The sequence below is a fragment of the Oryzias latipes genome, chromosome 14 (assembly GCF_053564925.1).
Source record: "Oryzias latipes strain Hd-rR chromosome 14, Olatipes_Hd-rR_3.1".
Classification (NCBI taxonomy): Eukaryota; Metazoa; Chordata; class Actinopteri; order Beloniformes; family Adrianichthyidae; genus Oryzias; species Oryzias latipes.
In genome coordinates this window covers 7,018,889-7,032,445 of record NC_136250.1, presented here as the reverse complement: position 1 = coordinate 7,032,445, position 13,557 = coordinate 7,018,889, and the positions used below count along the sequence as shown (strand labels likewise).

General features: G+C 40.2%; 1 protein-coding gene across 4 annotated transcripts in view; it reads right to left on the bottom strand.

The window, feature by feature from the left end:
- gabrg2 (gamma-aminobutyric acid type A receptor subunit gamma2) overlaps positions 1 to 10,259 on the bottom strand; it is a 59,548-nt gene extending 49,289 nt beyond the window's left edge. For 3 of the 4 annotated variants that reach the window (XM_023962362.2, XM_023962363.2, XM_011483180.4), the window contains exon 1: positions 9,761 to 10,257. In XM_023962362.2, the coding sequence (XP_023818130.1) occupies positions 9,761 to 9,876 (116 nt within the window). In that variant the 5' untranslated portion in view covers positions 9,877 to 10,257. Of the gene's footprint in view, positions 1 to 9,760 lie in introns of all 4 variants that reach the window. The other variant, XM_011483181.4, reaches the window with a different exon arrangement.
- Between the last annotated feature and the right edge of the window lie 3,298 nt (positions 10,260 to 13,557).

Below are 13,557 nucleotides of genomic sequence, written 5' to 3'. Positions count from 1 at the left end.
TATTTTACTCATAATTATTTATCGCCCCCCCCCAATCCGTATTCAGAATTTTTAACTGAATTTTCAGACTTCCTATCAACTATTGTTTTCGATTTTGATCAAATTGTAATAATAGGGGATTTTAATATTCATGTTGATGACCCCAGTGACTGTCTAGGACATGCCTTTGCAGCTTTATTAGATCATGTTGGTTTCACCCAAAATGTAAATGAACCCACTCACTGTCACAAGCACTGTTTTAACTCATGGTATAGAGATTAGCCAGCTGAGTTTCCTTCCTCATAACCCCATCATTTCTGATTACCTTCCAGTTTACATTAGAACATGAAACCCAAGTTCGTTAGACAAAACCGAGTAGCACTGTGGTTTAACGCTGAAACACGTTCTCTTAAACAAGTAACCCGTAAGTTGGAAAGAGAATTGCGCCGCTCCGGTTCAGAGCAGTCTCTGAATACCTGGAAACATAGCCTCTTTAATTATAAAAAGCTCTGCGTAGAGCTTGAACCCAGTACTATTCAACCTTTATATCAGAGAATGGGAATAATCCAAGATTTCTTTTTAGTACAATTGCTTGATTAACTCGCAGTCAGAGCTCAGTAGGACCACATGTTCCTGTTTCTCTCAGTTCTGATGATTTTCTTACATTTTTCGATAGTAAAATTTCAGACATTAGACATAAGTTGAATCAAGTTATTACTATTGTCAGCCCAGAGCAGGCTGAGGTGGTAGAAGTGGAGGCATCCATAGAAACTTCTGTAACATTAGACTTTCACTGCTGTGATTCAAGCGGAAATTGCATCAATTATTACGTCCTCCAAATCCTTAACTTGTCTCTTAGACCCAATTCCCACTAGGCTTTTTTACCCTTTTGCTATCTTAGATGACCCCAGCCTTACATTGACGTGTTCTCCCTACCATGACAAAGGTGGATAAAGGTGGAAAGATTTCATGTAATCCATGGACACCAGTGAAGATGACAAATCATTGAAGAAAAAAGGTTCAGAGCACTGTCTAGTGGGTCTAGATGACCCAACTCCCAATGTTAAAGTGCCTAGGATAGCACAAGGGTTACAGAAGCCTTTGCCTTAATTAATGAATACATACTAATAAATACCTCTCTGGAAACAGGTGATATGCCACAGTCTTTTACAAATGCAGTTATTAAACCTCTTCTGAAAAAGCCCAGTTTAGATCCTAGACACTTGGCCAACTATAGACTAATATCAAACCTCCCTTTTATTTCAAAAATCCTAGAAAGAGTTGTAGTTAAGCAGCTTTATCGCACCCTACAGGACAATAGCCGCTTTGAAGACTTTCAGTCAGGGTTTAGACCTTACCACAGTATGTGGTCCTGAATACGATAGGTATCCGATCTTTTGAAATGCAACCTCCGTCTGAACGGCCAGGCCACATGTATCCAATCTGCACGTCATTGATACGCCACAAACGTCATCATTCTGCATTGAAGTAAGTGGGAACGAGAACATAAAACATCAACCATGGTGGACGATGCTGCTGAGACCACTCAGGGAAAGGGAAGCGAGATCACCGATTTGATTCATATTTGGGGTGACAACTCTATTCAGGCAAACTCGAGGGGTCTTATCCCAGCCGTGCAGTTTTTGAAAACATTTCCAGCGAAATGGCCGAGTGTGGTGTTGAACCTTTCCTGCGATGACTTTTTTTCCTTTAAGACTGGGGTCAGAAACGCAGGGGAGACCTTCTCCAGGGCCAAAGGCGGATCCTCCTTCGGGGTTCACTTTCCCTTTAGGACCCTCAGATTCTTCAGAGCAGGTTAATAAAAGGTCTAATTCTGGGGGAAGCCTTCTGTTATTATCGTTCTCCTTCCTCCGTAACACACAACACAAATGCGCGCACCCAATACACTTCCGCAGCCCCCTCTCACTCCCTCCTGCGCTGCACGCTCTCTCCTCTCTCTTACACACAAGCGCGCGGCCCCAGCACATACACATACCCATTCCACAACAGTGGGTACCGACAATCATGCCTCCAATGCCTTCTTAAAATGAGAAGATTGATATTGTGCTGGCTCTTTCGTGAAAATGAATGTAATAATGCCAAAAGAGCTCCGCTTTGACAACACTATTGTTGACATCCAATGTTAACGTAAGTACAGCCCCCAATTCCTCAGTCAGAAACCTAGGGGTTTTATTTGACCAGGATTTATCATTTAAGGCTCACATATATCAGGGGTGCAAAACTGCATTTTTTCATCTGCGGAATGTAGCTAAGATTAGAGATATACTCTCTAAAAGTGATGTTGAAAAACTCATCCATGCATTTGTTATGTCTAGACTGGATTACTGTAACTCCTTGTTAGCAGCGTGTCCTAAGAGTTCCTTAAGAAGTCTCCAGCTTGTTCAGAATGCAGCAGCTAGATTGTTAGCAGGAACTAGCAGAAGAGATCACATAACTCCTCTGTTAGTTTCACTTCACTGGCTCCCAGTTGATTCTAACATCAAGTGCAAAATCCTCTTGCTTACCTACAGTATAAGGCCTTACATGCTATGGCCCCGTCCTATATTAAAGACCCCATAGTGCCTTACCAACCAAACAGAACACTTCACTCGCAAAATGCAGGACTGCTTGTGGTTCCTAGAATTTGTAAAAGTACGGCTGGAGGTAGAGCATTTAGCCACCAAGCTCCTGTTTTATGGAATAAGCTCCCTGCTCATGTTAGAGAGGCCGACTCAGTTTCTACATTCAAAGTTAGACTTAAAACATTCCTCTTTGGACAGGCTTATTGTCAGACTAGATAGTATTCAGAGAATATTTACCTTACTGTTAACATCTTTAAATTAAACTTAACAATAACAATAAGCTGTCACTAGGCTGGTAGAAGTTTAAGATGAGGTAACTATGGTGCTCTGGGGTTCTGTCCTCTTTTCTCATCTACTTCTACTCTCCATCTCTTCTCTATTCTTGATCATTATTCATCATTTAGTTCTCCATGCCTCAGTTTGGTGCAGTGTGATTCCTGTACTCTCCTTCTTTCCCACTCCCCTCCTGGGGAGTGAGCGTGCTTCCAGATTCCAGTTGGCTCATCCGTGCTCCTGTACCTGACCGTGTACCTCGTCTCTGGCTTGCCTCTACTACTGCTCCAACACCTTGTTGTGGGTCCTGTCTCCGGCTCGTCTCTAGACCCCAGCCGTCCCCCAACTTCATCTGGATGAAAATTACATGCTGGACTTTAAAAATGTAGTTGTAGAGTTAGATAAGCTACTTCTCTCTAAGAGTTCTGGTACATCGCCTGTCCGTCCTGGGGGAGGATCCCTCCTTCATGTGGACACCCCTGAGGTTTCTTTGTTTTTTCCAGTTTCCGTCTTTTTAAGGAGTTTTTCCTTACCGCGAAGGGGGGTGGGGGCTGTACGGTGGTGCAGTGGTTAGTGCTCTTGCCCCACAGCAAGAAGGCCCCTGGGTTAAGTCCCGGCTGGGGGACCTGAACCAGAACACCAACGGGGGACCTTTTGTGTGGAGTTTGCATGTTGTATTGTATAAAATATTTTCTTATTTTTTTAATTTTAAAAAAAGTCAAATTGTTTTCTAAGGTTTTATTTCAGGGATGGCCAACCCTGGTCCTTAAGAGCCACAGTCCTGCCTGGTTTCCAGCTCTCCTTGACCTTCTTTCTGCTGATTGGCTGACTCAAGTGATTCCAAATCCTGATTGACTGAACATACCTGGTTTAGGTAGTCAGCATCAAGCAGTCCAGGGGGAGCTGGAAACCAGGCAGGGTTGAGATTCTTGAAGACCAGGGTCGGCCATCCTTGTTTTAGATGACAAATGCTGGGAGAGCCCAGTTTTATGTGCATAAACTTTATGAATGTTTCACACAATTAGACAGCAATGTCTGTCGCTCTTTAAATGTGCATATATATATTACTGTGAAGTAAAATATTCTAAGTCAAATCCTGATTTTTCTACATATAATTTATTAAACAGTCACTCAGTAACAGAATATGTGGTTTTCAAATGTAACCAAAGAGTAAAATTTATCCAAAGTGTGATAAGACATGTTTTTTCCCTCCTGGTATTCACTACAAGTACATTCTATCTTTGACACTCAAGCCCATACTGAATAAATTCAAACATGCTACTGGCTCTGATAGATTGGTAGCAAGTGATGCCGCGGAGTGGGAAAGGTTTAGCTGACGATATGTTGCCACAGGGTACAACTATGTCAAAAGCACCTCACACAATAAAATGCTACCTGCAATAAAAGGTTAAGGTTTGCATTGCCCATGGGCAGTGGAGCTCCGGAGTGATGTCTTTTATTTCATACCAAGAGAAAAAATCCTGTGAGGCAGATTTATGAGCAAAGGTGATGTTTGATCTGTTTTGCTTTTTCTATAAGATATTTTCAAGACAGTTTTATTTTGTTTTGTTTTTAGTTTTTTCAAAGCATTGCCAAAGATGAAAACATGCAAGAAAAATAAGATTTATCCAATAAAATATGACAAATTTTATTGTTTTATGATTTTCCCAATTGTAGCACGGCATTTCAAAATAACAGGAAACTGAATAATTTCTTGTACACAGAAGTTTTTTTCAGAAACAAAATCTGAAGATATGTGTTTTTTATTAATCTACAGACCATGGCAGACATTGCATCAGATCAAGCACACAAGCACCAGCATAAAGCAGCAGCCTTGAAATAGCTCAGGGCTTTCAGGACAGCTTTACAGGAATAGACCCGAAGAGGCTCAAAGTGGGATAACACCCAACCATGAAGAAAAAAAAAAGACATGGACCTTGATGGATTTTTCATGTCATCAGGATGGGTGTGACAGATACGTCATTTCTTTTTCCTAGACAGCGCTCGGCGCATTAAGCCCTTTCTATACCTCCAACTTGGACACAAAACAACCTTTAATGCTCTATTCCAGTCCGAATACAGAAAAGACTGAGCAGGCATTATCAACCTCAATTTTTTTTATTCAATAAATGATTCATATTTTTTTAGGTCAACACAATCTTAGGACTTCTCTGTGTTCCTGCATATGGAAATGTCCCCAACGCAAGCACATCAAAGGAGCGACCATGTGTCTCCACTACAGGCAAAAAGAAGGCTTTGGTTACTAATTCAGCACTTGAAGGTCCACAGAGAGGCCGCCAGCAAGCCAGAGCACATGTGTGCTGCATGAATGTGATAATATTTATTCATACGGGTCCATGATTGTGCATGTAGTGATAATGGGAGAACTGCAGTCGGATCAAAAATAAATCTAAGACAAAGAATAGGAAGTATTATCACATTATTCACTATTTGGTGAAAACAGACTTTTCAGCTGTAATCTTTGGACGTTCCAAACAACAGAAGGATGACATTAAAAATAACCACCTTTTCTCATTTAGCTGCGATGCATCAATAATATTGATAATAAATAATGACAATGATGAGCGTCAGTTATTACATGCCCAAATTAAAAGATTTGAATGACCAGTTATTGGGATGTGTCCACTATGCCTGTATCCAAGTCTGCTTCCTGGTTCACTTCACAATAAAAGCAGATCAACGATGCTTATTTGTTTCTTTCAATGAGTCAAATGTGACTTGAGGCTAATTAGTTCTGCGCATGTCAGTGCTGCGCCTCAGGTTTGAGACTCATTTACTCTTGTTGTTTTGTCTTTTTCCCCCCACTAATTAATGTAGAAATCAACTGAAAGGCCTGACTAACACATGACGTAAACAAACCCTCAAGAGGATTGTGTATCATTTATTCATTGTTTTCTTTTCCAAAGTTGGGAAGAAAACATGAAACAAATGCAGATTTAAAAAAAAAAAAAACAGAATGTTCCAAAGTTCATCAAACTAAACTACACTGTCAGGCGAAAAAAAATAGAAAGAAATTTAAGGCCTTAGTTTTTGTTGGTACCATTTACACAAGGGGTGTCAAACATACAGCCCGCGTGCCGTTTCCGGCCCGCCAGGTGGTTTGGTCCGGCCCACACACGAAGAGAAAATTCATAAGCATATTTAAAAAAGAAAGCAAGTTTCTAGTCCATTCCTGTGGTGAGTTATGATTTTTTAACCCTTGTGCTATCCTAGGCATTTTACATTGGGAGTTGGGTCATCTAGACCCACTAGACAGTGCTCTGAACCTTTTTTCTTCAATGATTTGTGATCTTCACTGGTGTCCATGGATTACATGAAATCTTTCCACCTTTATCCACCTTTGTCATGGTAGGGAGAACACGTCAATGCAAGGGTGGGGTCATCTAAGATAGCACAAGGGTTAAAGAAATAACCGAAATGCGCAACTAGGGGGAGCAAAGGAAACACGAAACATCTCTGCACGTGCCAAAAGCGAAACCTAACAGCTCTGCGTCTGGGTAAGATACACTTTGGTTCCCTATGAGCCTTACCACTGTTATGTTGCTATAAGGATGACCAGTAGTGACACCCTAATGACCAAAATGTCGTCAAAAAGAAGTGGATTGCTGAGCTTTCCAGGACAATTGGACAGAGTTTAATTTGTTAACAGAGCTGGATGTAAAACCTGCATGCTTGGTATGTCATCAACAGGTTGCAGTGTTCAAAGAATATAACATTCAGCACCACTATGAGACTCACCGTAAAGAAAAGTTTCACCGTGTCAGACGTAAAATTTTCAGTCTGTATAAAATTGAATAGACCAACTTTTTTTTAAGTGAAACTAATTCTATTTGAGATCCATTGGCCCCAAGTGATTAGGCTACTATGTTGAGGCATTTTTTCTAACTGAGTAAAAAAACTAAAACAAAGCTGTTATTTTACTTTTACGCTAGTGGTCCGTCCCACTTGAGATCAGACAGGTTCAATGTGGCCCCCAAACCAAAATGAGTTTGACACCCCTGATTTACACTATGCTTAACCTTTATATGTTCACCTACTGTGAACTAATAACCTAATTAGATAACTATATAAACTCTGCACTTTTATTGTAAGGAATGACCTGAACTTCTATTTTTGAAATCATCATCATTAAAGCAATCATCTTTTAATCTTTTTTTAAATCGTTCCCAGTGGTCTTTTAATGACAATTATGCCGTTTTTCGCCAAAACCATAACACCTGAGTCGTTTTTTGTAGGACACAGTTTCTCCAGAGCGGTGGTAGTTCATTAGAAATTCCTCTCTCAGTTATGGCTGAACTGTTGCCATGAAGTAAGCCTGCCCCAATTTCCCATCATCCCTTTGGTTACACTAGCTTACAGCCCATCATATCCCAACACATTACCAGTGCAATAAAAAAGGCGAGCAATATCGGAGCCATCCAGCTGTGCAATTTTGAGCCAGATACCAGCTCAGACGAGAAAAACAAAGACGTACGAGGATCTAGTCATCTACAAGTGCGTGCATCAGAATGGAGTGGAGCAGGGAGCTTGTGGCCTGCCGGCTATAGCTTCTATCTAACAACTACAAGCTTTTTTAAATACAGCATTTATGATCTTATTAATCTGCTCCTGATTCACCACAATTTTAATAAGGAGATACACAGAAAAGCAGTTTTAATCTTAATTTTCTTTATATATGTTGTCCATCAAGAGAAAAATGCTACAAGAACATCTAAAAAACACACAACTCTTCCAAGAGACTCTTAAGCTTTTCGTTTTCACAGGCATGGACTTCATACTTGACTTGGAATTGGGATGCTTTTATTCTTACCTTTAGGACATCACTGTCAAATCCAACCAAAATAAAAGATTCTTTACTACGTTTTTGCTGTTGTTTTATTTGTGTGAATCCAGGACAAACAGCTGCCTGCTTTTGTGTCTCCTCTAGTAATTCCATTTGTGAGAAAGGACACATTTCAGACTTGAGCCCTGACTTTAAACAACATCTTAAAATATCTGTTCAGTGGCTCAATTGGAGGCTAAGAAACATGAAGCTCCAATATCATTAAGGCAGTGTACTTCTAAAGTTTGCATTTGGTGTCCTTTGTTTTGTTTTGCTACCAATCTCAACATTCACCATGATCTTGTCTAATGTCAGTAATAATAATAGTCTAAAAGTGACTTTAGCAGAACTAAGTCACAGTTGCAAATACTTAAGGAATCATGTTCTCTCAGATACTTACTTACACTCCATTAACAATAACATCTTCAGAACGAAATTCTAGATTTTATTTATTTATTATTATTTTTTATTTATTTATTTCAGCATGCCCTTAAATGTTTCTATTGGTGCACAATCAGCTCCCCCAGGATCGTTTTTTTTTCTTTAAAACTCCAGATAAACCAGGGTAACGTTACATTTCTGCCATCTTTTAATGGATGGATGCCCACCATTACTTCAAATTAGGTTTACAATCAGAGCTGTAAGTTAAATGAGGCATCATGGGTAAAAAGGAAACATTTACACAGGAAATCAATATAACTCAGGAAACTGTCACCAATTGCAACTAAAGTAAAGTTTTAAGTATAACACAGTGCAGCAAAAGTTTATTTCAGACTAGTTTAAAAACACACTGCAGGCTTTTGCTGATCATAAATTGTTGTGAATAAGATGATGTCTTATCACTTTGGACACAAATCTACAAAGTTTTGCTAAAACTTCAAACTTTTTGGACACTAACAAACATGAAATGTGCATTGATATTTATATTTTGCTTCATTACTGGGCACCAGGTTCAGTGCAACTTAGTACAGTCTGAAATCCAAGCTTTTTCTATGTCAATAATCAACAAAGTGGCAATAAAAGCATGTCTTATGTAAGAGCTTTAATCCATTTATCATCATTAACTCTTGTCTTCTAGATGCTGAGTCATCAGAAGGTTGTTGCTGGGCACAGAAAAGTGCGTGTGTTTTGATAGAAGCATGAATGCCCAAGTTGTGGGCTGTGTAAAAGTGGAAAGTGTTTCTTCAAGCTGAGCTCTGCTGGTGCAAACAATTAGCCCTCCACAGATGTGACAGAGAGGAGCTGGAGCCCTGAGGTGGATCAGCGTGACGGTGAGGGAACGTCAGCTGATGGATGCGCCTCCATTTTTTTTTTCTGCCTTCAGCAGCACGAGACGGAAAGCGGGCATCCGCTTCCTCTCAGCTGTCCCTCCGCGCGAGCGCGCGGCTCGCAGATGAAGCTGCGGCACTTCGCAGACCGAAGCACAACACGCCTGAAACACGACGCGTGCGCGCGTCAAAGACCACTCCAGCATGTGATGTCCTCCCCCTTACGTTTGCGTTCTCTGTGTGACTGTCTGCCATTTTGAAGTGCTTTCTGCTTCTTTTATTTTTGCCTTAAAATTAAGTAAAAATCAAGCTGTGTTTTATGAAAACAAAGACTTCGCCATCCTGCTTATTTTTTCTGTCCACTTCCCTCCCCTAAGGCTTGAACACTTGAGTCAGACTTGATCCCTAAAGACAGCTTAGCACAGACGACGTTAGCTTCACCTAATTTAGCGTGACAACTAAGCTATTTCTAGCACGGGACAGATTGAGAGAGGAAATAGACCCGGCACAGGTTTATGTGCACCCTTTACAGCTAAATATGCCTGTAGGTGTTGGAACTGTTTACGCACAAAAGATGCAGGGAATGTTGCACCAATATGACCTGTTTCTTGTTTTGTTTTTTATGAGAAAGATGTGGCAAAAGAAAACACACAAATAGCCAAAACATGCAATTCCGGGTGGAAATAACCCAGAACGACACACAAAAATAGCACGGCTGAAGGCTTTTTGATGCGTTTAATACCGACAGCAGCTGCCACAAGAAGAACCCGACGTAGAAATCGCGTTTCATGGGGAAACACGTATTAATATCTTACCTTGTTGACAGATTGATGACAATAAAAACCCAGACTAAGAGCTTCGATGGGAGGGGACGCTTCGCCATTGGTGCCGAGCATCTGAAAGCTGATTTTGGCGAAGCCGTAATCACCATCTTCGTTTTTCTTTTTTCCCCGCAGATGGACAAGTCCTTTTTTTCACTGGGTTTCCTCTTCGCGATTCATTACGCGCGTTAGCTCGGGGGTGGGAGGGCGAGGCTTGCGAATCTGGATCCGAGACGGACGTGCGTTGGAGTGGAAGCCGGCTGAACGAGATCGATACGAGCCGAAAGCTCCTCGCCGCCGCTGCGGCCGCTCGGCAGGGGCCTAGAAAGCTGGCAGGAGCAGAGAAGAGCCAAGTGATGAGCTAAAACAATAACGAGCCGCCGAGAAAAGCATTGGAGCCTCAGCCTGAATGCAGATTAACACCGGCCGGGGTCAGAGAGGAACTGATGCACGTTGCTGCAGCACGGATCAACACATGCGCGGTTTCACCAGGCGGAAGATGCACACACACTAAAACCCATATTATCACATATATAAATATACAATGCCAGTACTTAAAGATAAATGCATTCAGTACCATGGACAGCTCTTATGTGATCATTTACGAGCCACTGATCAGAACATTGGACAGCTCCTGAGTGTCTTTGAATGCCCAAACTGCTTCATATGGAAGATGTCGACTTAATAATAAACTATAGTGTCTTTAAGTTTGGACCCTTTACTAGAGATCTCAGAGCTTAAAGACTGACTCAGATGAAAATTGTATTTGTGGTGTTTTAACATGTTCTGTTGGCATTTTTCTCATGATAAAGTACAAATATGAAGCACTGTGTGATTTTTAGCTTGAAAGGTGCTATACAAATAAAGTTTATTATTATTATTATTATTATTAGAAATACAAAGAAAATTAAGCTCAAGGTTGCATTTCTGAGTATTTTTTTATTCAAGTTGTTGTGAATCAGGAGCAGATGCAAAAAAAGTGCAGTTGGAAAAAGTTTGTATAGGTGTGACATAGGAGCTACTACGGCAAGCCGTAAGCTTCCTGCAACACTCAATTCTGATGCATCTGCTTGAGGACAACTAGATCCATGTATGTTGTTTTCCTCGTCCAAAATGGCTCATACACGGCTGGACAGCTTCAATATTGCTGGCCATTTTTGTTGCATGTTAGGTTGGGGTTGTGAGGGGCTTTAAGCAATCAGGAGATGATGGAAAATGCTTACATCATTCCAACGGTCCCTTCCACAACTCAAAGGTGAATTTCTAATTAACTGCTGGAGCTCTGCAGAGACTATGTTTAAGAAAATGAAACAGGTTTTTTTAGATTTCGGCTAAAAACTATATAATCATGACTAAAAGACCACTGAGAACAATTTTAAAATAGATTAAAAGATGACCTGAGTGGAAAGTTCTTTTCAACTGCATATTTTCATCTGCTTCTGATTCACAAGAATTTAAATAAATAAATATGTAAAAATGCAAATTTACACTTAATTTTCCTCATATATTTCCTCCATCATCAGAAAAATACCTCAAGGACATGATAAAAACACTAAAAACACGATTTTTCTATGAGTGGGTCCTTAAAGGTCCTGCACAGTATCTCAGCTGTTGATAGGGCTGCACTCTTCTGGGCAGATATTTCAGAGGTATTTGCTGAAATCTGCTGGAGCTTTGTTCCCAGTTTTGGGGTCATGCCCCAGAGTGTTCCAATTACCATGGGTACCTCTGTTGACTTCATCTTCCACATTTTTTCATCTCTTCTCTTAGCTCTTAGAATGTTTTAATCTTCTCATGTTCTTTCTCCCTGATGTTTTATTTTGGATTGCAACATCTATCATCATGACCTTCCCCTGCCTGTTCAGTATTATTATGTCAGCCTGTTTTATTTTTTTTCTTTCTGTTTGTATTTGAAAACCCCGAATGATCTTAGTGTGATCCTTCTAAACTAATCTTGATGTGATTCCATCTTGACCCTTGGAATTTACAGTGCATACGCAACTTAAATTCAGCACCATGGACAGCTCCACTGAGCTTCTCTGAGCTTGTAGTTTCGTAGCTTCTCCTTGGACTGCACTTTTCTGGGCAGAGATTTAGATAAATAGATCTTTATTATCATTATCACAAGTACAGTGAAATTCCAAAAGTGCTTCTTGGTCTGTGCAACACAAAAAATTATGACTAAAAATAATAAATACATGAAAATAGATGAAAAGGCCATTATTCTGATGCCAAAGGCAGGAGGCTGTTGGTGTAGTAGTATGACCAAATGTGCACAAAACATACATAAAAACCATCAAAACATAACACCAACCATTTAAGACCCGGCAGCTGCAGAAGTGTGCACCTCCGTGTTGACATTCCGCCATAACCTTTCTGATGTTATTACCTGAAATTTTATGGAGCTATTCTCCCAGCTTTGAGGGTCACAGCCCTGACTGTTCAAGTTACTACGGGGACCACTATTGCCTTCACCTTCCGCATTTTTCCAGCTTTCTCTCAGCCCTTGGTGCTTCTTAATTTACTCCCTGATATTTTACTTGGTTTTGCAGTATCTATCATCACACTTTCCTCTTTCTTGCCCAACACTATTATGTCATCCATTACCATAGTGTCTGTATCTGGAAGTCCCACAGGATCTTAGCTCGGTCATTCTCAACCTACTATTAAAAGGTGTTTTCTATCTTGCCCTTGGAACTTCCAACCCGTGCTTGGTACAGAAATAATTTGTGTGAACAGATTTTCTACTCTTTACATTTTTCTATATAATTCATGGCATTCCACTTTGTTGCTCTTTCAAAAAATGCATCTGTCTAACATTTGTGACACAATTTAAACGTTTTTTTTTATCAATTCTTGTGTTAACAGTTTCTTTGTTTTGCTGTTTTTGTTGTGAATGTGTGTGAGGGGGAGTTAATGTCACCACAGTGTGTACTTTATCTCTCTCTTAAAAAAACAACTCTACAATTCCAGTAAAAAGCATTTTTTTTCACTATCAAGTGACACATTTTTATACTCCATCTAAATGAGGAGTCTGGTGCTTATGGAAGAGCAAACTTAGTTTAATGCTACTTAACAACCACAATTTTGTTTTTACAAGTAATTAACTCAAAAGAAGGAGGTGAATTTTAGTCTTGTGTAATAATAAGGTTATTCCATAGGGTTGTGACAATTCATTGTAATGATTCAAATCATATCAAAATTTGTGGTTGCTGATACCATTCATAGTCGATATTGGTTCATTTTTTATTTTTTATTTTTTTTTTAACTTGTCCTGTCCAACAGCTAGGCAAACAGATGAGAGCTGAGGGCCTCTTGTGTTGGACATATTTTATTTTAACAAGAGGGGTTATTCATCTTCAGACAAACCAAAGGTATGTCTGAATAAACCCTTTTTGTAATTGAGGCCAAACTTTATTAATTTCAATCATGTTTGAAAATCATTGGTGTTGGACCGGACGGAAAAGGAAAGAGGGGAAGAAGAGAGAGGGACGTTAGAGAGGGGGGGGGTAGGAGGGTGATAATCGGAGGGGAAAGGGGGTAAGACCATGAAGCAGCATAGAGCAGACAGGCTTACTGGTTGTTTATTGTTACGGTACGGTTCAAATGTAGTACAAAAAGGGCGGGGCCTGTTCACACACACTCAAATATTATCAACACACCTGCTAGCCGCAAAAAAGTCCACATGTCAACATGCACACAAAACAGATAGTGTTCACGAACGCATACCTATGCCTTTAAACCAACTAGTGTGAAATCTTTCATTCATTCAATCATGCAAACTATTAGTG